General features: G+C 35.1%; 1 protein-coding gene across 4 annotated transcripts in view; it reads right to left on the bottom strand.

The window, feature by feature from the left end:
• Positions 1–1,360: 1,360 nt before the first annotated feature.
• ALCAM (activated leukocyte cell adhesion molecule) overlaps positions 1,361–24,599 on the bottom strand; it is a 209,749-nt gene continuing 186,510 nt past the window's right edge. For all 4 annotated transcript variants that reach the window (XM_073009696.1, XM_073009697.1, XM_038003247.2 and 1 more), the window contains 2 exons: positions 6,302–6,414; positions 1,361–3,788 (listed from right to left, as the gene is read on the bottom strand). In XM_073009696.1, coding sequence (XP_072865797.1) covers positions 6,327–6,414 — 88 coding nt within the window. In that variant the 3' untranslated portion in view covers positions 1,361–3,788; positions 6,302–6,326. The remainder of the gene's footprint in view (positions 3,789–6,301; positions 6,415–24,599) is intronic.

The following is a 24,599-nucleotide window of genomic DNA, read 5'->3' as shown; positions in this document are numbered from 1 at the left end:
GTGAAAGTATAATGTTTACACAGCCAAATATACTGCAGTAACTTTTCAAATAGGAGTTAGTTCAATTTAATTCCTTAGACATAAGATTAAAATGCAGCTAACATTTATGCCATCATTTATTGTTTTCAAAGCAGTTTTAATGTATGTCTTATTTATAATCATACTACCTTGAATATCAATGGCGCTAGTTGTTAGAAAAACAAATAGGTTATTTAATGCTAATCTATCTTTTTGTTAGTCTCTCCAAGTGTAGACAGATGTACGTTCTTATAATGGGATGATAAACAATATAATGAATCGAGTCTGAACTTTAGCAACTTGAGCATGGGTCCTGGCTCAACCACTCTGTATCTGGAATTGTGAAAAGGTTATTTGCATTGAGTCTTCATCTTTAAAATAGACATCACATCTCTCCTATCAGATAAATTCAATGAAACATTATTTAAAACATGCACCAATACAGTATCTGTCTCATAATAGGCACTTAGTATATAATGGCATATGTGATGTTTAAAAATATGATGTGGAATATATTATACATTCTAATAACATGTCTAATATGTTTAATCCAAATACTGTTGAAAAGTTATGCAATTTTGCCCTTCTGAATGATTTAAATATTTCAGAATAATCCTTTTATCAATGGTATAACCAGTCTATGTGTCAATTAATGTTTTCCAATTTTACATATTATGAAAAGGAGCATTCTTTAGAGGAACTTAGGGAAGTACGTAGACTGGGGCAAGGATTCAGATCTAGTTTGATACCCAACTTATCTACTTTGAAGCCAAGTGCATTTGGGAATTATGGAGTTCCTCTAAATCTCAGGTTTTCAGCTGTTAAATGAGGCGGATATTTAGTACTGTTTACAACTGTTAACTCTTAACCATTAATGTATGAATGACCCTAGCACATAGTACGGGCTCAATAAATGTTAATTTCCTTCTCTTATGTACACAGCCGGCTTTACCTTATTTTGGAGGGAATACGTTTTCTGAAAGTTCAGGCCTGGGTAATTCCAAATGACAATCGGAATAGAACGTTATTGGCAGAAGTGAACAAATATGAAAATGTTCTCTTAATTAAGGTCCTAGGACAGTTACCTGGGACATCCAAGAGTAAGTATGATCCTATCCTTGAAGACAGATGCATTATAGAATCAATCACTGGTGAAATCTGGGGACTAGCTGAGGTAGCCCACCTGACCTAGCAGGAAGGCGTGGGGAATTTTATTTTTCTGCACTCCTTCTCTGGAAAGATGGAGAGTCACAGTGAGTTTTTCACTATTTGATAAAGACCATCACTTTCCACACATGAACATTCTACTTTAGACAAGAGTCAGACAGCTGTGAGAGACCTGTGAAGACATATTTCAGTTTTATTATCTTTTAGGCATAGACGGGCATGTTAATCCATTTCCACATACAATTCCTATTATCACATACAGGGAGTGAACCTTGAACCTGCAAGACCTGTTTCCTGTTGCCAAAGAATTAAATGGGAGAGCCGAAACCTCAGAAGGTGAGGATTTGGAATTCTTTTTCTTCTCAGCATCTCCGTGCACGTGGAGGCCATTAAACGAGTAGGCTTTCCTCTTTATCCAGGCACTGATTTGATGGTAACAATGCTGACTCTTCTTTCCCCGGCAAACTTTCTGCTTTAGGTCCAGAGCTCTGAGTTTCTCATGTTCTGCTCTGGATGTTCTGACAGCTGTTTTTGGACTTAATGAACAATTGCAAGTGGAAACCAAGAAATAATTGTAGCATCACCCTCTCTTTCTATTGTCATGTTGCTTCTTTCTGCAAATATATCTTAGAAGTTAGACTTTAACCTTTGATCTCCCGTACCAAAAGAAAAAATAATATTTATATGGAAGTAATTTTATTTTAGTGTTTGTGATTTATTGTGGAGAGCAGGTGTTTAAAAATTTTAGAATTTCTTTAACAAAATTCTAAAGAGAAAATAAAAAAGAAATCACAGTATTTACAGAGATAACAGAATGGCTTAGCCATGCAAAACAAATAACTTTGGTTTTTTCCCCTTTTACTTTGGTTTAAATATTGACCAAGATTTAATTTTTTTTCCTGCCAAATAAAACTTCAATAAAAGTTTAGAGGCAAAATAACATATTTTCTTTTTTTCCCATAATATTTTATACAGCATTGAGTCTAAGAATATTTTATGCATTTAATTCATACCAATGCACTACAGGAAGCTTTTATTAAACGGAGTCACTATTGCCCAGACAGTAAATGGTTTACAAATGTACAATAACATATGTTTCTAAAGAATGCAGAAGTGGCAAAATATTATTCCTATTCTCATCTGACTTTAATTTTCAATTTATGTTCATTGCCTTCATCATTTTTTTATTTCGTGAGTCTAAGAAACAAACACCAGTTTTCCTTTTCCTTTCAAATAACATAGCTGTATATCTAGAAATCTGATGTTCATTGATCTTCCCTTGAAAGTTGTGTAAATCCTGGGAAAGAAATGACTGTGCAGTGTTTTCCCAGAAACCAGGCTTCTGCTTGAAAGAGCAAAGTTTAAAAGTCTAGTCACAAGTAGCCCATATCCAGTCTACTTCAAAAAGTTTCCATTTATACCACCACCCCAAAAATTTCCTCGAGCATAAAACATGTTTATAAAGTTACAAATTGGAACGTAACTAAAGATACATAGACATTTTATTATTACACTTTCATGTACTGCTTGATAAATTATGTATCAGTTAAAAACACTAAATTATCTGCAGGTGCATTCAATATCTGTAGGGTAGTTAACAAAAACACACACACAAAAAATATATATTCTATATTCTGTGGAAAATAACACAGCTTTGATAATGACCACTGTTAAAAACTCCAATTCTGATTGATATCTTTTTAAACATGAAGTAGGTATAATTTTAAGGCAGTGGATAACCCAAAGGATTTAACACCAATTTGTAATTACAGGGATTTACATTGTGATCTATGAAAATGGGAATGTTGACCATGATTTTTCCAAAGTGTCTCTCACACATGCTGTGTTTTTTCTTTTGACAGAAAATAATTTATTAGCAGGTGTCTGTAGAGGTAAGTGCTACCGAATTCTGTTTTATGTCTTTTTTAGAATAGGTAAAATTGTCAGTTTGGGAGTACCGTTATGTATGTGTGTCTATATGCATCTGTGATTTACTTCTGAGAGTCTGCTGGTGGCACATCAAAGAGTCGGCTCTTATGGGGTCTATCACTCTGACTCTCGGCCTCCCCTCCCTTGTGATAAAAATCACAGTTTTTGATTAGGGCAATGTGAGTGTCCCCAGTCTTCACAAGCTGCCACCTTTGGGTTTTAGGTGCTTGTGAGAAAGTTTGGGGCATTACTGATAGCAATCAGAATCAGAAATGTACCTGCTCAGATTATCCATATAAACAATTGAAATAAAAACATTACAATATACATCAGATTAACAGCAACTCCCAGAACAAAGCTTACAGTGTATAAAAATAGCTACGTAAAAAATTTACATAAAAGGCAAACCAAAAAGAAATCCTCAGTGCAGACATTTACGGAAAAAAAATTGAACCAAACACAACATATGACCTATTATCATGGCTGCCAAAACTTGGTCTTACTGTTTGTAATTAAATTTCCTTGTTTTACTTGAGATAATTCTCTAAAAACCTGTGACAGCTTGGTAGAATGAACTGCTTAATACTTGAACCATGAATTGCTGTCAATGTCTTTATTTATGTCTTAAATACAATCCACGTTCATGCTTCAATTGGTCTATATGATTTTTATCTCTGAAATGAAAAAAAAGCATACTTTAGATAAGCTGCCGTAGCAATAATTTTTTTTTTTTTAACATCAACAGACACTTTGTACTAAAAGTAATTTAGTGAATTACTTTACAGGAGGGCCTTTTATAAAACTCCATTGTCCCCCAGCCCATCTATAATCTCAGGCATTGCTGCATCCATTCTACAAATAATTTTTGGAATTATTCAGAGTGTTCTTTTTTTTTTTTTGTAAAATTAATACTAATCAAGAAAATATTTCATTGCATTTCTCTTTAGGTTAAAAATATACTCATTCCTTCAAATCACACTATTTCATGGGATGTGCCTTCAAGTACAGTTTTTCATTGAGAAGTTACTCTATACAATTTTGAAGAAAACAGTAGTTAAAATCTATGTTTACAAAGGACTGGGGAAAAGAACCCTAGAGAAGTGGAAAAAGCAAACAAACAAAAGAAGTCGTGTGGGAATGCTGCATACTTGACCTCCAATGAAAGGCAAGATAGAGAAGCAATCCAGTTCTGATTTCTTTCACTCCATCAGTTTAAAAACCTGGCTTTCAGGTTTTAAAAAAACAAGTCTTATTTCAATTATTCTATTGTTCTCCCCTGTGTGCATCCTTTTAAATTCAGTACTTTCCCACACCCCATTCTTACTGTGGGATTAACTTGGATGACCCACTCAAATTGTGACTTGTGGTTTATTTATAATGAACCCGAGGTTTACTGTGGCAGTCGGGGCTTTTCATATCATATTGGTAAGCTATAGTAGCAGTTATTCTAAAAGACACATTAAATAGTTAGTGCAAATGGCTCTCCTATTTGGTTGGTTTAAGGGAACACAAATAAAAAGAAAAACCTCAAATTGCAGGTGGCAATGCTATGGAAACATACTCCTTTTTGAGACTGTCTTAAAAATCACACACAGCTATTTTATATGTTAAATATATATAACATATGTAACAGACATATGCCTCTACATATGTGCATATAGATACATGGATACATATATACACATATACATACATATACTACCTATAAAAGCATATGTGTATATGTATACACACATGCACAAGTTTGTTAGACTTTTCATTAAAATGACTTGGGATATTGGCTGTATAAATACACTCACGCTTTTATTAAATCCCTAGATTAAATTTTTTTTTTAAATTTTTACATTTTGAGACAGAATCTCATTCTGTCACCCAGATTAGAGTGCAGCGGCGCCATCTCAGCTCACTGCAACCCCCACCTCCTGGGTTCAAGTGATTCCCCTGCCTCAGTCACCTGAGTAGCTGGGATTATAGGTGCTTGCCACCAGGACTGGCTCATTTTTGTATTTTTAGTAGAGACACAGGTTTTCACCACATTGGCCAGGCTGGTCTCGAAATCCTAGTCTCCAGTGATCCGCCTGCCTCAGCCTCCCAGTGTTGGGATTACAGGCATGAGCCACCGCACCCGGCCTAAAATTTTTATATTTTAAAATTATTTTCATAATCATTTATTTAAAGTAAATTTAAGGTATTAGAATCTGTTCTTATTGAACCCAAATACTAATTCAAAAAATAAAGCTTCTTTGCACTTAAAGTTTTTGCATTAAAATATAAAATGCTAATTGAATGTTAACATCTCATAGTTGGTTTTTATTATTCAGAGGATAATGATTATTTTGAGGAGGGAGGTGGGGAGACAGGTAAGTTTCCATTCTTCCAAAAACATTTTCTGAATCACAAAAGTTTCCTTTTGAAAAACTCTGTTCCTGTTTTGAGAGGATGTGGAGAAATAGGAACGCTTTTGCACTGTTGGTGGGAGTGTAAATTAGTTCAACCATTGTGGAAGACAGTGCAGCAATTCCTCAAGGATCTAGAACCAGAAATACCATTTGACCCAGCAATCCCATTACTGAGTATATACCAAAAGGATTATAAACCATTTTACTACAAAGACATGCGTATGTATGTTTATTGCAGCACTGTTCACAATAGCAAAGACTTGGAACCAACCCAAATGTCCATCAATGATAGACTGGATAAAGAAAATGTTGTACATATACACCACGGAATACTATGCAGCTGTAAAAAAGGGTGAGTTCATGTCCATTGCAGGGACACGGATGAAGCTGGAAGTCATGATTCTCAGGAAATTAACACAGGAACAGAAAACCAGACATCGCATGTTCTCACTCGCAAGTGGGAGTTGAACACATGGACACAAGGAGGGGAACACCACACACTGGGGCCTGGTGGGAGGTGGGAGGTTAGGGGAGGGAGAGCATTAGGAGAAATACCTAATGTAGATGATGGATTGATAGCAAACCACCATGGCACGTGTATGCCTATGTAATCTGCACATTCTGCACATGTATCCCATAACTTAAAGTATAATACAAAGAAAAAAAAACCTCTCTTCTTGTTTTGAAAGCTGTAATTATGAAGCATCTTAACGTAAAGGCTTTCATCTTTAAGGATGTTTCCTACTTGCTAGGGAATTATTTCTATGAAACTCATACAGACTACTCACCTGGACAACTAGGACAGTTTCTCTCTTAGGCTTCAGTTTTGTGATTGTTTTCTTCTAACTTTTTGTTTTCTTCCATATTACCGAGGTCCTTGTTTACATGTTTTGATGCAGTCCTGTAAGAGAAATAAACTTCATCACATTGACACATACATGTTCAACTTTTATGTTTAATTTTAAGATTTGAATTAATGTGTCTTTGAAAAGCAAATGTTTCACAGCAAACCACTAGGCAAAAATTTCATCTGTGAGCCTTGACTGATAACAGAGCACATTCTGCTGAAATAAGTTTGGTGATAGGTTTGCAGTAAATGTATGCTTAAAGAAAAAAAAAATCAATTATTTTGAACACAGACTATACAACACTTTGTTGCATCATGTTTTTAGCTAGGTTATTTTTCTCTCCACTTTCTGGGAAGTAACTCATTTGATAGTGTAAATTTTCTTTCTAAGTGAATTTTCTGCAAAAAAATTTCTTAGGACATTTCATGAAGGTCTTTTCCCTTTTGGTGTTCCCTATCATGTATCCCAGTTGAACCAAAGCCCTAAGTCTAACTTTATAGATTCTGTTTTACTGAATATATCAGCAACAAGATTATTGAGAACAAGTTTATGATAGAACATTGACAACAGAAGCTACAGCAACTCTAACATGGCTAGTTCTCAAATTATGGTCCCAGACCAGCAGTATCAGCATCCCCTGTGAACTTGTGAGAAATGCAAATTCTTGGGCCCTACACCAGAACTACAGAAACAGAAACAGAAACTGTGGGGATGGGACCTGCAATCTGTTAACTCCTCAGATGATTCCACTGCCTGCCACAGTTTGAAAACCTATGCCTTAGCAGCTACTATGATTACCCATGCCTAGACTCTATTCATTAAGACATGAAATCAGGTTTTCTTAATTACACAATTAAGGCTTTGTGGCTAACTAGGAGAAATCAGAGCAAATGGTAGCTGTATGTCCAAGAGTCCTTTCCTTCCTTCCTTCCTTCCTTCCTTCCTTCCTTCCTTCCTTCCTTCCTTCCTTCCTTCCTTCCTTCCTTCCTTCCTTCCTTTCTTCCTTCCTTCCTCCCTCCCTCCCTCCCTCCCTTCTCTCCCTCCTTCCCTCCCTTCCTTCCTTTCCTCCCAGAATCCAGAATAAGAGACAATTGCAGACCATTATAAGCCCTTGCAGGGCTTACACTGCCCAAAGGCTACTACAACCTGAATTCTCACATAATAGTTTTACATGCTATTGTAATTTGTACATAAATGGAATCATCTCACATGCATTCGTTTGTGTTTGCCTTTTATTTAAACTCAACCTTAAGTTTGTGACATACATGTATAATGGTGCATATGATTATAGATTGTTCATTCTCATTGGTCTATAGGATGTCATAGGGTGAATAAACCATAATGTATTTATTTATTTTACTGGTGATTGCTATTCTTGCTCTTTCTTTCTTCTGGAATTTCAATTTTATACATAACTTATACATTGTGTGTGTTTCCACATGTTTCTTATGCTCTTGTTGGTCTTGGTTGTTCTTTTTCCTCTCTGTGCTTTGATCTGGGTGTCTTCTATTGATATGTTTTCCAGTTTCCTTCTCCTGTGCTCTGTTGTGGCCCATTTGTGTTAAATTCATCCACTGAAAAGTTAGTGTTTAATATTATGTCTTTAGGTTCCAAAACGTCAATTTGATCCCTTAAAATCAAATTGACATTTTGGAACTGAAAGATTTCATTCTTTTTATCTTTTGAATTATCGCATTTCAATTCTCTATTCCTTTTTTTTTTTTTTTGAGTATCTTTTCTTACACATTTTCTTATATATTATTTGTAGTTATTTTCATTGCCTTATTTATTAACAACAATATTCAAATAATTCAGTTGTTTGCTTATCTTATTTACTTTTTCTCTTGATTATTGATTGTATTTTCCTGACTCTTTGCATATCTTGTCCTTTTATATTTCACTGACTTGATCAACAAAAGAACTGTAGAGACTCTACAGAACGCTATTTTCTACCAGATATGGCTCCCTCTTTCCTTTGTCAGGCCAAGGGGCTGATTACCACAGTTCTGTCAGGTAGTATTGACCTACGTTGGAGCCCCACTGCAATTTTAGTAAAACTTGGTCTACCTTTGGCTTGCTCCTATTCCTAAGGCATGGTTCTTTCAGGCTTCTAATTGACATCCTAGAAAGTATCCATTTCTTTAGCTCTAAAAATGTAGAGAAATCCAGCTTTTCCCTTCAAGCTCTTAGCTCAGTTCTCCATCCATCTGCCCCATGAAACACTGTGATGTGGGAAATCTTGTTTCTTTGACTTGAACATAAGATCTTTGAGAATAACAACCTTGTTTTATTTATATTTTATCCATAACACATAAGACCGTGACTAGAACATGGTAGGCATCCAACAGATCGTTATTCTATTAAGTTGAACTGACGTGATCATAAAATGTCTATTTCCTTCTACTATTCCTTAATATATTAGTGCTCCCCAATATGAAGTCCATACATACCCAGCTGCTTTTTTTATAAGGAGGTGGACAGAATACTACATTGAAATGACAGAACTTGAGTAATTGTTAATCCAACCTTTCCAGATAGTTCTGTACACAATTATATGCATAAACATGTCTTTGATTATTCTAATAGCTACTAACTCTATATTCTAATAACTATAATTTCTATAAATCAGTAAGAATTGTGGCAATTTTAAAAAGCCACATAATCCCCAAAATCTCTTCTCTCCTTTTTTTTCTTCCCCTTGTCTTCTCTCACCCCTCTAAATTTTTTCTCTATTCCATTCCTTCTTTCTTTTTCTACTTCTCCATTTGCTTTCTCTTTTTGTCTGTTTTCTTTTAAACTCATTTCATTAACTTTCACTCCTTTCATCTAAAGTAAGAATTATAACTTGTTTGGAGCAAGTAGACAGTGATAGATAAAAAAGTCAACATTCAGTAAGTAAATCCTAAAAAATAAAATAAAATAAATCAACAATGTAATACATGAGGACAGTGACTACTATAATATAATATAAATTGCATATAATTAATATAATACAAATTGCAATTTTAATTTGTTTCAACTTGCCTTGACTTGTATGGTAAGAATAAAGCCATATTCTCATTAAGTGTGCAAATGATTTCATAACCTTGAAATAAAGCATGGACTACAAAGAGTTATGTTTTGAGTAATACTGAAAAAAAAAAAAAACAAATTGTACTTTGTTAACTCTTATATTTATAACAATTATAAACCCTCAGAAAAGTACAGAATGAACTATTCTACTGTATTTGAGTGACAAAAATAAGATAGAAATTGAAAGAAAATTTTACATGACTTTTCCTCTGAGGGCACTTCTCAGCTTGGGAGGTATGGACTAAGTAGAACAAAAGCTGGAAATCAAGCGGGAAAAATCTTAGAAAGCAGACAGCCACAGTGTGGCAAGAATTCCAAATTTGTGTACATACTATGATAAGCTCCTTGGATGACCCTGTGAATAGCATATGTGGGAGAAATTTCAAAGAGCTTAGAGGGAAGCAATACCAGAAGGCTTAGAAACCTGATAGATCTTTAGGCACTACCCGCACAGTTTGGAGTTGAACTTCACCAAGCCAGAAGTGGTTAGTAAACACATCAGTCTTTGTACTGAAACTCTAGAAAAACCAAGAAAGACTATGTGTCAAAACTACACACAGGCTGGGCTCAGTTGCTTACACCTGTAATCCCAGCACTTTGGGAGGCCAAGGTGGGTGGATCACCTGAGGTCAGGAGTTCAAGACCAGCCTGACCAACATGGAAAAACCCCGTCTCTACTAAAAATACAAAAATTAGCCAGACATGGGAGTGTGTGCCTGTAATCCCAGCTACTTGAGAGGCTGAAGCGGGAGAATCACTTGAACCCAGGAGGTGGAGGTTGCAATGAGCCGAGATAGCACACCTTGCACTCCAGCCTAGGTGACACAACAAGACTCCATCTCAAAAAAACAAAACAAACAAACAAAAAGAACTAGACACTAGATGTTCATCCTAAGACAGACATGGAATACAAACTGTAAAATTAACCATCACAAGGGCAAGGTGACAGTAGAAAGCAATTAGCCAGTAACCTAATTGTCTGCTAGGAAAAACAACTCATATCCTTTAGAAAAATATAACAGAAATTACAATCTAAAACATATCACCCACAAAATCCATTATATAATAAAAAAGTTTCAATACATATACAGAATAGAAAAATGTAACACAAAGTCCAGAGAATGTCCTTAGGTGATGCAGATTTACAGATTTTGGAATCAGCAGGCAAGAATTTTAAGTCAATTATTATAATACCCACTCAATGGCTTAAAGGAAAAGATGCTAACAATGAGAGAGCAGATGGAAATATCAGCAGCAAAAAATGTGAACAAAAATAATTATATGACTGAAAACTAGAATATCGATATTGAATGATTCACTAAATGCACTTAACATCAGATTGGAAGTGGCACAAGAAAGCATTAGTGAACCTAAGGAAAAAAATGTAAGTTATAGGTTCTAGAAAACAGAGAGAAAGAAAACAGTAAAAAAGTGAGGAGATGGAGTCCGGGGCAGTGGTAAAAAAGGAAAAGTGAGCAGATCTTCGTGGCCTGTGAGATGACAGTCAGCAGGCTAACATATGCTGACATGTGTGGATTTGAAGTCAAATAGAAGAGAAAGAGAATGAGGCAAAAATATATTTGAAGAAACAATGAGAAAATTTCCGAGATTTGATGAAGTCCACTAACTTGAAGATCCAAAATGCTCAGGAGTCCGGAAGGAGGAAATGCAAAAAGAAAAACACACTCAAGTAAATCATAGACATACTAACCAAAAGCAAATATAAAAAGAAATATTTGAAAGTGCCACAGAAAAATTTCTCAGGAGAACAATAACATAAATAACAGGTGATGTCTCGTCAGAAAAAAACGCACACCAGAGATAATTAAACATCTTTAAAATGTTGAAAGGAAAAGTTTTCAACCCAAAATTTTACATCAGTGAAAAGATCCTTCACTTAAAGGGAAAAGAAAGACATATTAAATTAAATGGAAATAAAGTAGAAAAAAATATCACTATCAGACCTTTCCTAAAGGAAGCACTAAAGGAAGTTCTTTGAAGGGAAATAACACCAGATGGGAACTCAGATATATGAGAAAGAATAAAATAATATATATTGTAGATATGTAAAATATTTTAAAAGACAACTAACAGTTTATATGCTTTATATGCATATATACGTAAAACAGTTGATCTTTATAATATATGCAGACAAAATAGATGTGACAATAATAGCAACAAAGATAGAGGAAGTTAAAAGGGATTATGCTTCAAAAATCTTAGATTTTTAACATGAGTAGATTGTTTTGAGTTCTTAGTGTAATCCTTATAGCAAGCACAATAAACAAACACAAAGAGGTATAGTTAAAAGGCCAGTAGATGTATTAAAATGTAATACTAAAACTTAATTGAGTAATTCAAAAGAAGGCAGGATGGAAGGACAGAAGATACCTAGAAAACAGATCGGGAGGTGGTCTTACATGTAACTGATAATTAAATATAACTTGGTGAACTCTTCCAGTTAAAAGGCAAAGATTGTCAAACTGTACAAAGTAAGCAAGACTCTACAAAATGCTCTACACCAGAGGTTAGCAAACTTTTTCTTAAAGGTTTAGACTTGTAAATACTTTAAGCTTGCAGGACATGTGACTTTTCTTCCAACTGTTTTTAATTCTGCCATTATAGCGTGAAAATAAAATATGCTATATATAAAGAAATGGGCATAATTGTGTTGTAGTAGAACTTTATTTATAAAATTAACCAACAGCCCGAGGTCAGAGTTTGCTCTCTTACTCTACATGAAAGATGAATTTTAAATATAAAGAGATAATTGAAAATAAAAAGAAAAAGATATATAGATATATATGTACATACTACATATATACATGCCATGTGGCTATATTAACATCAAACAATGTAAAATTCATGGCAAGGCATATCACCAGAGATAATGAGAGATATTTCATAATTACAAAAGCTTTCATATATAAGGAAGTTATAACGATTGTAAGTATATGTACCTAATAAAAGTATAAAGTAAAAACTGACATAACTGAAGGGAGAAGTAAATAAATATGCAATCTTTAGTGAATAATTTGATATCACTTTCTCAACAATTGATAAGACGATTACACCAACATTTAATATGTATGATCCTGATGAAGTAAATAGTTCAGTTGTCCCTGGTATCTGCAGGGTACTGGTTCCAGGACCCCTCTTGAATACTAAAATCCACAGATGTTCCAGTTGCTTCACTGGGCTAGCTCTATTGCCATAAACATGTATTTTTAAGAAAAAGGATAAAAGAACAAGTATTTTCTGTCATTGGAAAACAGGTAGCAAAGTACTGTGATCTGTGTGATTTCTAAGAGAAAAGCCACAAGCCGCACTCGATGACAATCCAGGGTTTGTGCCTGGAAGTATTTTCTGGTGGTGCCAAAAATGAGGACCCAAGCAGAAAACAGAGTTTTCACTGAGTTGAGGAGGTAGAAATCACACTTGGCTGGAAGGAGATGATGAAAATTGCAGGAAAGAGGTAGAGTTATGCAAAGAAAACAGCATTAGAAATTTACATAAGCATTCCTTTGATTCTTTCTCCAAGTACTAATTTGGATACATCCATCCTAATCTAGTTTAAATCAAACTCCAAAAAAGTTCAGCTGATCCATAAGTAACTTGGCTAGCTGCCAAACAAAATTCAAAACAATATAACATCTAGATTTCCAACATCCAAACAAAAATTACTAGACATACAAAGAAATAGAGCAATGTGACCTATAATTAGGAGGAAAAAAGTTAATAAAACCCTACAAATAATTGAATTAGTAGTCAAGGATTAGAAAATAGGAATTACGAAGATTGTAAGAGTTTAAAGGAAAACATTAGTATAATAATAAGAGAAAGAGAAGATTGAAAATAAAGTTGAATATTTAGAACTGAGAAACACAGATCAGAAATGGTAATTTCATGTATGGGGTTACTGGAAGATCAGATATTGCAACTGAAATAAAATCAGTGACAATTAAGTTACAGACATAGAAATTATGCAATATGAATCTTTTCAAAAAAAGCAAACGCATTAAAAATTGAGACAGAGATCTGTGGGACAATTCCAAGAAGTCTAATGTATGTATACCAGGAGTCTTATGAAGCAAGAAGGAGGGTAAACAGATATAAAAAAATTGCTGAAAATTTTTCCAAATTTTCAAAAGCAGTGAAAAATAATATCCAATTACTTCTTTTTTCTCCAGAGATGGGGTCTTGCTCTGTTGCCCAGCCGGGAGTTCAGTGGTATAATTACAGCTAACTGTAGCCTTGGACTCCTGGACTCAAGTGATCCTCCCACCTTAGCCTCTATTTTATTTTTTTTCTTTCCAGACAAAGTCTTGCTCTGTTGCCCAGGCTGGAGTGCAGTGGTGTAATCTCAGCTCACTGCAACCTCTGTCTCCCAGGTTCAAGTGATTCCCATGTCTCAGCCTCCTGCATAGCTGGGATCACAAGAGTGTGGAACTAAGCCTGGCTAATTTTTGTATTTTTAGTAGGGACAGGGTTTTGCCATGTTGGCCAGGCTGGTTTCAAACTCCTGGGATCAAGCAATTTGCCTGCCTCGGCCACCCAAATTGGTGGGATTACAAGTGTGAGCCACCCACACGGCTGATCTCCTTGTGTAGTTAGGACTACAGGTGTGCATTACCACACCTGGCCAAAATCCAACTACTCCTCATTAAAAACAATACAATCCAGAAGGCAATGGCACATCTTTAAGGTGCTCAATATTCTAAGAAGTATCAACCTAGGAATCTGTACCCATGAAAATATCAAACAAAATTAAATGATAATGATAAGAACATTATCATAAAAATGAAAACTCAGAGAATTTACTGGCGGTAGACATGCACTCCCAGTGATGTCAAAGGAGGTTTTTCAGAATGAAAGTGATAGACAAAGGCTCAGATCCACTAAAAATAAGTAGAGTGCTGGAAGGAGTAAATAAGTAGATATAAAAGAAAGTTTTCTCATAACTTTTAATTTTTAAAACAGATAATAGACCGCAGAGCATAAAATAATGACAGTGTGTTGTGAGGCTTAGTACTTAGAAGTAAGATAAATAACAACAATGGCACAAAATACATGAAGGGGAAATGGAAGTGTATGCTTGTTACCTTCTTATATAACATGTGAAGTGATTTTGTATAATTTAAAAAAAGTAAGTAGGGGTAAGAAGATTTAAATAAACTGTCATTCGCCTTAACCTAATCCTAACTGACAACTATAAAACACTACATCCATAAGCCCCCAATAAGTTTTTTTTCAAGTGTCCATGGAGTATTCACAAGGAAAAACTGCATGCTAGGCCAAAAAATAAATCTCAATGTACTTTGAAAGACTAAAAGATTATGTAGCAGGTTGTGTTGACAAAAAAGAATTAAATGAGAAATATTTGGAATTTAATACAGGTCTAGTCACTTGACTTCAAGGAAGAAACCACAGAGAAACATTAACTGAATGAATAAGAAAATACAATATACCGATGTTTGTGGAATACAGGTGACAGTGCTGAGAGGAATTTATAATTTCAATGCTTGTCTTATAAAAGAAGAAAGGCTAATACTAAGAATCAAAATTTTTATTTCAAGAAATTAGAGAAAAGAGAGAAAGTGGAACTCTAAATAAGAAAAAAGTAGTAATTATAAGAGTAAAATAATAAAAAAATAAGTAATAGAGATAAAAAACAAAGCAAAAAGTTATTTGAGGTCATTATGAAAATTGATAACATCCTATAAAGACTAAGAAAGATAAAAGAAAAAAAATTAGCAATATCAGATAACAAAAAAGTGTTATCACTATAGAACCCATAGGCATAAAAGGGATAAAAAAATTCTACTTTTTTTTTTTTTGCAAAAATGTCAATAATTTAAATGGAATGGATAAATTATTGAGCAACCTGCCAAAACGTATTCAAAAAGAAGCAACCCTATATCCATAAATTGAAATTTGGCCAGGTGCGGTGACTCATGCTTGTAATCCCAGCACTTTAGGAGGCCGAGGAGGGCAGATCACTTGAGGTCGGGAGTTCAAGACCAGCCTGACCAACATGGAGAAATCCTGTCTCTACTAAAAATACAAAAATTAGCTAGGCGTGGTGGTGCATGCCTGTAATCCCAGCTGCCCGGGAGCCTACGGCAGGATAATCATTTGAAACCAGGAGGCAGAGGGGTTGCAGTGAACTGAGATCGTGACATTGCACTCCAGCCTGGGCAACAAGAGTGAAACTCTGTCCAAACAGGAAAAAAAAAAAAAAAAAATTACATTTTGTTTTGAAGCAAGTTCTCATGAAGAAAACTCAAGGTCCAGTTAGTTTCATTATTGAATTCTATCAAACATTTAATGAATTAACAAACTTGGAAAAAGAAGAGGATGGGGCCCCTTTATCGATCCATTTTATAAGATCCACGTTACTCTAGTACCAAAACTTGATGGGAATGTTATAAGAAAATTACAGACCAATATTCCTCATGAACATAGACAAAAGAATTGTTAATAAAATGTTAGTAAATAGTATCCATCAATATATAAAAATTATGACACATCATAATAGACTGAGATGTATTTCAAGAATGCAAGACTGGCTTACCATTCGACAATCAATGAATGTAATTTACCATATTAACAGAGTAAACAATATGACTATTTTAATAGATATGGAAGAATATTTGAGAAAATTCAATGATTTGTGATAAAAAAAACTACTGGTAATCTAGGAATAGTGAAAAAGTTATTCAACCTGATAAAGGATATTTTGTAGTAAAGAATTTGGCTTCATCCAAAGAGAGATCTGACCTTTGTTTTCAGTTGCTGGGAGCCAACATCTAAACTGTTGGAATTTTATGAGTTATATAAGCTTTCTTATCTATGTTGCTCCCTTAAATTATACCTGATAGCTTATGCTAATGAGATGTCTCAGGGCAGGGCCTTCTACACTAATCAGTCTTAGGGTGGGGTATAATGACACCAGAAAGGCTAATCATAGTTTAAGGAGGGAACTTTGAGCTACGTGATATCAGACTGACCTCAGGAGGAGACAGGCTGGAGGTTAAGTTCAGCCAATTAATCATGCCTGTGTAATAAAGTCTAATGAAAACTCTGGACACTAAAGTTTGGGTGAGCCTTTCAGGTTGGCCATACTCCATGCTTTCGTCACATGTCGATGCTGGTAGAATAATGTATCCCTGAGGACAATGGAAACTTCACATTTGGAATCTCTTAGACTCTGTCCTATTTATTCTTCCCTTGGCTGATTTTTAATGTAACATTTTCTTGTAATAAATATAACCAGGAATATAAAACTTTTAGTAAGTTCTGTGAATCTTTCTAGTCAATTATCAAACCTGAGGACTGTTTTGGGAAACACCAAAACTTGCATTTGGTGTCAGAAGTAAGGGTGATATTGTGTGTACTCTTCCCTCTTACTTTGTGGTTGGACCCTAACTCCTTGCAGGTGGAGTGAGAATTCTTGGGCAGAGTAGGTAATCTGGAGAACTATACCCTTAACTCTGCAGTTTGACTAACTCTGGGTAGGGATATACAGCTAGCATCATACATAATGGTAACTATTGAGCAATTTCCCCTCTAAGGTTGGAAACATGCAAAGACGTCCGTTCTGAACATTTCTATTCAGACTTGTATTGGAGCTGCCTATGAGTGCAAAATAGTGAGCAAAATAGATAAATGGTATATAGAATAGATGGGAAGGAGTAAAGTTATCCCCATTTGCAGATGCAATCATTGTTTACATGGGAATCTACAAAATAACTAATATAACTACTAACAAGGTAATTTAGTAAGATGTAGTATACATTTCAACATAAAAAATTAATCACATTTTCACATACTAGTAGGAAAAACTGGAAACATTACAAAATTAATTGCATTTATAATAGCTGCAAAAAGCATAAACATATAGGAATAAACTTTTAAGAACATATCAAGTATCTACATTTAAAATTTGAAATATTACTAAGAAAAAATTGAAAAGAACCAAGTAAATGAAGAGATACGTGATCACGGATTTGAAGACCAAATATTTGTAAGTTATCAAATCTACCCAAATTTGTTTGTATATTAAAAGCAATGCTAATGCCACAAAAATTTTTTTTGTGGCACAGAAATTTGCAAGTTGCTAAAATTTATATGAACATGTAAAGAAATAAGATCTCTGAAACAACCAGAAGATTATCACAGTTGAAAATCTCCTACTAGTACGGTAAGTTAAGTTTTGACATATGTGTTAAGACTGAAAGAATGTCCTTTTGACAAAGTGCTGCAATGGCTTGATAAATAGATATAGCACAACCAAAAATCAAACAAAATCCCACCTTTATCTCACACGAGACACCACATTTTAGATAGATCATATCCTTAAATGTCAAAGTTTAAAAGTTTCTAGGAAATAACATAGGAAAATACCTTTGCCACTTTGGGATAAGCAAATATTTCATATAGTAGACACAAAAAGCACTAACATAATAGGAAAAATTGATATGCTATTCTTCATCAAAAGGAATAATTTCTGCTTATCAAAAGACAGCATTAAGTACAGGACAACCAGGCTACAGACTAGGAAAAAATATTCAAATATATCTATACATGTCAAAGGATTTTAATACAAAATATGTTAAGAATTCTTACAAATCAATTACAGAAAGACAAATACCAATAAAATCATAGGCACAAGATTTGACTTGTTACTTCACAAAGGGAGATATAAGATAACCAATACATTTATGGAGCTTAAAATTATTAGATCTCAAGGAAACGTAAGTTAAAACCAAAACTAGTTATTAATTCACACCTCCTAGAATGGCTAAAATTCAACAGAATAACACCAGATTTAGGCAGGAATGCGAAGGAACTAAAACTCTCATATGCGACTGGTGGGAGTTGTAAGCCAGATGACTGTTTTGGAAATCTGCATGGTAGTTTCTCATAAACAAATGTCTGCTGGAAGATCAAGCAATTCCACTCCTATGTTTTTACCCAAGAGAACAGAAACATATGGCCAAAAAAAACCACTTGTATAAAAATGTTTATTTTAGCCATACTATTCAGAGCAGCCCAAACTGGAAACTATCCAGACGTCCAAGAAGAGAATGGATTTTAAAGATGTGGCATATTCTAATGGTTAAACACTATCAGCAATATAAAAAAAGAAGCCACTAATATATGTAACAACATGAATAATCTCAAAAACATGTGAAGGGGAAGAAGCCCAATATAAAAGAGTGCCTTCTCTATAATTCCATTTGTATGAAGTTCAAGATGAGGCAAGCAAACTCTGGTCTTAACAATTAGCACAGTGGTTTCCTAAGGAGACAGGAATGATGGGGTTGGACAAAAAAGAAGTCTAAGGGAACTTTCTGGGGTGATGGAATGCTCTGTATCTTGACAGGAGTAGTAGTCACTGCTATATACTGAACGTTTGTGTCCCCCTGAAATAGATGACATGATCATCACATGTTTAAACTATAAAGGTGGAGCCCTTATGAATGAGATTAGTGCCCTCATAAAAGGGACTTTGGAGAACTCTCTTGCCTCCTGCCATCATGTGAAGTCACAGCAAGAAGGCACCTCTATGAGCTAGAAGGTAGGCCCTTACCAGACACTAGATCTGTTGGTGCCTTGATCTTGAAATTCCCGGTCTCCAGAACTGTGAGAAGTAAATTTCTGTTTTTGTTTTTTTTAAAGCCACCCAATTTATAGTATTTCATTATAATAGCATAACAAAAAACCATAACCTGGCTGGCTTTAAAATATAGGTGTGTATATATATTTTATAATTTATAAAATATACATTATGATGGTTATTTAAAATTTTTCTCATTGGTACCTCTTTTTAACAACATTAAATATGAGAGAAAATTTAAATTACAAGATCATAGTAAGTTACCGTGTGAAGAAGCACTAAAGGTGACCCTTTAGTCTAAGCTGCAAGGCAGAGAGGGTTCTTAGCCTTGGGGTCTGCAAGCCTGGGTTTTTATCCTCATGTGTTAAATCTGAGCTGCAAGATCTTAGACAATCCCTCCTCTTAAGCATGCCCGTTCATCTATAAATAGGGGAAACAACAGGATTTCCTCGTAGAGCTGGTGTGAGGATAAATGTGATAGTGTATGTGAAAGCAGCTGGCAGGTGACATGCAAGGCGTCACCAAACTGAAAGTGACTCAGGGAGCTAATGGCCAAGGCCATAAAGCTACTGAGTAGCAGAAGAGAATTTAAATCTAAGTCTCAACTCCTCGTTCTGTGAAATTCCCTTAAGTGCAGTGCCTTCAAAAGGCTAAAGTCACTTTCAAATACATTTTCAGAAGATTTAAAACCTTTTTTGGTGAGATTTTCCCAATATTCTATACTTGTTTTGAGATCTCAAAAGGGGTAAGGGACTGCTTTGGGGGTATCCCCTAAGTATACCTTTAATTGAACCATGGTACATTGAGAGAATGGAGGAAGCAGGACAAGTGAAGGGGGATGACAGTGGTAGGTGCAACCAGTAAATCACAATCTGGTTGGTATCATTTGGAAAAGTTCAATAAAATGCTATAATAGAATTTTATATTTAGAAAACCAAAGCAATACTCACTTAAAATGATTCACATATAAAAGAGTACATGAGATTTTAGGTTTTCCAAGCAGGCTTTCAGTTTGTATAACAAATTGAAAACTCTCTTAGACGGGGTGTAAAGAATCCTTATATCTTGATAGTTAGAGGAGTGTTTTCTGTGAGCATGCCTGCCTTACACCACAGAAGGTACCAGAGCTGTTGGTATTTAGGACTGGCATTTTGGCAGTGTAGAGTTACCACTCCTGGCAAACTGGCCATTGGCACCTGTGCAGGTTATTTAGGGTCATGCCCAGGAGTATGGTTATTTTTTCCCCTTCTTCGGTCACAGCTCAGTAGGAGTCTCCCCTTGGGCCAAGTTTAATGACAAACTGGAGGAGGAGAGCAGGACACTAATCCCCACTGAGAGTTGTCAGCAATTTCTTGATTGAAGAAGGAAATAGAGAAGAATAAATAGTTGGTCTTATTACTACAACTTACAATTTTATAACTTTAGAATTTCTAAGACTCTACAAAGAAATTCCTCACTAAAATTTTATATCTTTAGAATTTCTAAGACTCTACAAAGAAATAGGGAATGCTTGTGTCCTCAGTGAAAACAGAAAATGGCTTTTCCATCTTGGTCAATAGTGAATATGACAGCCATTAGGTAAAAGGCTGGGGGATCAAATAAATGCAACTACACTGAATATGCATGAAAACAGGATGCCGCCTGCATGCACTCAGCATCACAGCTCAAAATGTTTCTTTAGGGCAGATGATGGGATACATACAGCTTGGTTCATGCCGGAGAATGGGATATTTTTGTTCCTTCACCTTTGGAAAACGTATTTAAAACAAGTGTGATCTTTTTTAAAAAAATAAAATGAAATGAATATATAGAGAGGACATTTTGAAATATGAACACATTATATTTTGATGCAAGCCCTTTCTTCCTTGAGGAAACTTTCAGGTCACACGCAGTAGAAGAGGAGAGGGCCATGGATGGTGCTGCTGTGTGAGTGGCCAGTGACCCTGTGATTGACTAGATGGAGACTCCGGCATTTCCACATTATTTCCTGTCAGTCCCCTCTATTATTTATGGTTTGATAAGATAGTGAAGTATATTCTTTTCTTCCTTCTGGCAGCCTGCCAGGTCATGGGTGGAGAAAGAGAGAGAAGTCAATGTTTGGATTAGTCTGACTTCTCAGACAAGTGGAGAGAGACAGGCTGCGTCAGCCCTGCCCTTAAGATCATGCCCTTTCCTCCATAGTAACAATTAAATGCCAGCAGCCAATCAAAGTCAGAGCTAAAATTTTAATTCCAAAAAAGTCCGGGTAAGGGAGCAAAATAGATTTGAAAATACTATATGGAATTTGGAATAAGATACTACTTATGACATCTTGAGCAGGTTAATCCCACTGAGACTTAGATACTACAAAATGGGGTTAATGGTATGTACATCATTAAATTGTTGAGGATTTAATGTTGTTGAGTAAACAACACCAAAAAAAGAGAAAAACGGTAGTTTCTCATGTAGTGATAAATGAGAAAAGTCACTTAAAATGTGCTGTAAGTGGTCCTCCAGCACTATCTTTTCAATTTATTCAGTGATGAGTCCCTCTTCCCTTATGAGAACATGTATTTGCTTTTAGCTGAGTATTGACTGGGAAATAGAATACAGTTAAAATCAACTTTCTTGCAAGATCGTGTTCCATATATTAAGGGACACCAACAGGAAGGATTCTAGAAAGGCTTAATTAACAATGTTAATTTTAACAATGTTAACATAACATTGTTTATTGAGGTTTCAGTGTTGTAGGCAAGTCCTCTTTAGCCCTTCAGCCAATTTAGGATTGTCTGTTTTCTTCCAAGAGAGTACTGGAATAATAAAGCATGGTATAAGGCAGAACTAACAAAGGGTATTTCTGACTTTTAGATTTCCAGATTATGTATATATTACACACTAATTTTCATGAAAATAGTCTTGAGTTCCATAGTTGCAAATGGTAAATCTCTCAGTAAGTTTCCAAGATTTACACAATGACTATTTTGAGATTACAAATGTTCAGTTAACACTTGCGTCCAGTTAGTTATAGGAAGTATGGAGGTCAGAATCTCTTAAACACAACCAATCCAGAGATTACGGTCTTAATGTATTTGTGAAGAAGTTTGTGGCTACATTACTCTACCTTTACATTTTTCCTTTAACTTCAGCTCTTTTAATTTTTCATTAGTTCTTGTACTATGAGATATGCAAGATAGGAATAGATCTTAAATAGGAACATTTATCTTCCTGTAGAACTAAAAACCATGTTTGGAGGACAGGGTGGAGAGAAATGGAAAACATAGTAGAAAGTAACCACTGAAGTATCTCTAGTTCTTCAGTGCTTTTCCACCTGTTAAACGACTAGATATAGGGTGGACTAATTAATGCCTTTTCCTGACTCTGATAGTTAATACCCTACACACATGGAAAAAAATCAGAGTCATCTATTCTCGTCATCAAAACATCTTCAGTTTTTTTTTTTTTTTAAACAAAAAATTTCCATTGGGAAATCATATGGATTAAAGCAGCCAAAGAGTCATGAGTCCTTACTCCTAAATGAATATGTCATTTCACAATAGAAAAAGAACACAATTGCTAAGTCTTTCTTGCTCCAGTTTTCTATTTTTGAAAATTATAATAAAAATATGTAGCTTCTATTAGTGGAATAACGAGTGAATGATGGCTGAATAACCACTAGGTATATTAACAAATGTACTCTTAAATTTTATTAGAAATAAAAGACTGTTTCTCTTATCTCTCTCCAGTGACTTTTAAAATTATCAGTGCAAAGAATTTAGCTAAATGTTGCTAAAATTTCACTGCTTTGCTAGTGTATCACAAAAATGGGCTTAGACATTCTTAACTTGAAAGATCTTATTACGAATCTGAACTTACTCTGAATGAGCAGTTTGAAGGGTTAAGAAGACTAATTCGTATTCCAAAAATGCTGGCTTATTTCAGAAGGCACAAGCAAGGAATAATTAAGAGGAATGCAAAGCACTTAGCGAACCTGAAGTATTCCACAAATTCTTAATAAAAAGCCTTGACGCTTTGGATGATAATGGCAACTTATTACTTTGATTACCAATAATATTAACTCTGTCAGAGTTAGTGAACTTTTCAATTAGGTAACAGTTATTTAGATGAATGGTCAGGTCAGGTGGTAGAAGTTGAGCTTAATTTAATGAAATATTTTAAAGGAAATGCTTGAGGCTTTCACCTAAAGACACCATGAAGCCAGTGTCCAGCATTTATTTATCCATGATTTTAATTTGGGGTTACCACACGAAGAAACAAAGGAAAGAACACATATACACACACAAATTTATTTTATTCATAGAGGGACAAATGGTGTCTGATGAAATACTGGATGTTGGTGGTGCTCCAAGAATTTAACATGTATTTGACCCTAATGTAGAGAATTATAGTTTGTTTTTTTTTTTTCAGCTAATTTTCAAGATACAGGGAAATTTTATTTTCATTATTTTAATAAATAAAATTACTGTTGAGTGAATCAGAAGTCATAATAAAATGAAGACACCCTAGAACCCAAGCTGTTGGATTTGTGAGTAAGTTATCACGGATTATAAAGGGAAGACAAGATTTGAATATCAGGAAACCTGTACACATAGGAGAACTTCTATAAAATGGATGTTGCCTCTGGGCAACTTTCTGTTTTTCCTTTCACTTACATAGCACAGGTCTTCCAACTTTTCTATAGATGCCATGGACACAAACCCATGTGAAGTGTTTATGGATAAAATGTTCATTGAGAAAAAGAACATATTTGTTACCAAGTTGTGATAGTTAATTTTATACGTCCACTTGACTGGGTCATGTGGTACACAGACGTTTGGTCAAACATTATTCTGGCTGTGTCTGTGAGGGTGCCTCTGGGTGAGATTAACATTTGAATCGCATCAGCAGGCTAAGTAAAGCAGATTGCCCTCCTCTATGTGGGTGGGCCTCATTTAATCAATGAAGATACGAATGGAACAAAAAGGCTTAGTAAGAGGGAACTTCTCTTTACCTGACCACTTGAGTTGGTACATTGTTTTTTCTTGCTTCCAGTCTGGGACGAAAACATTAGTTCTTCCTGGGTCTTAGCCCATCTGGGTTTCAGACTGGAACTTACACCTTCCTGGTTCTCAGGCTTCTGGACATAGACTGGAACTACACATTAACTCTACTGTGTCTCCAGCTAGGAAGTTGTCAGGAACTGCAGATCTTGGTACTTCTCAGCCTCCATAATCATGTCAGTCAATTTCTTATAATAAATCTTTCTTTGCACACACACACACACACACACACACACACACACACACACACACACACACTCTTTCTCTCTACTGGTTTGATTCTCTGGAGAATCCTGACTCGTACACCAAGTATTGGTGCGGGCTGCTTAAGACTAAGGAGAGAAAGCCCAAGATGAGGAGCAGTTGTGCTATAAGGTGAGAGTGGGCATCATATACATCAGTGACAACACACAACAGGAGAAATGTTTCTGCCTTATGTGGCACAAAATAAAGCACAATGAGAGAAAGTACGGCCTACCCATTAAACACAAAGATTCTAAAACATCAC

The sequence above is a fragment of the Chlorocebus sabaeus genome, chromosome 22, assembly GCF_047675955.1.
Source record: "Chlorocebus sabaeus isolate Y175 chromosome 22, mChlSab1.0.hap1, whole genome shotgun sequence".
In the NCBI taxonomy this organism is placed as follows: Eukaryota; Metazoa; Chordata; class Mammalia; order Primates; family Cercopithecidae; genus Chlorocebus; species Chlorocebus sabaeus.
Note: the sequence above shows the minus strand (reverse complement) of the source record. Positions and strands in the feature narration are given on the sequence as shown.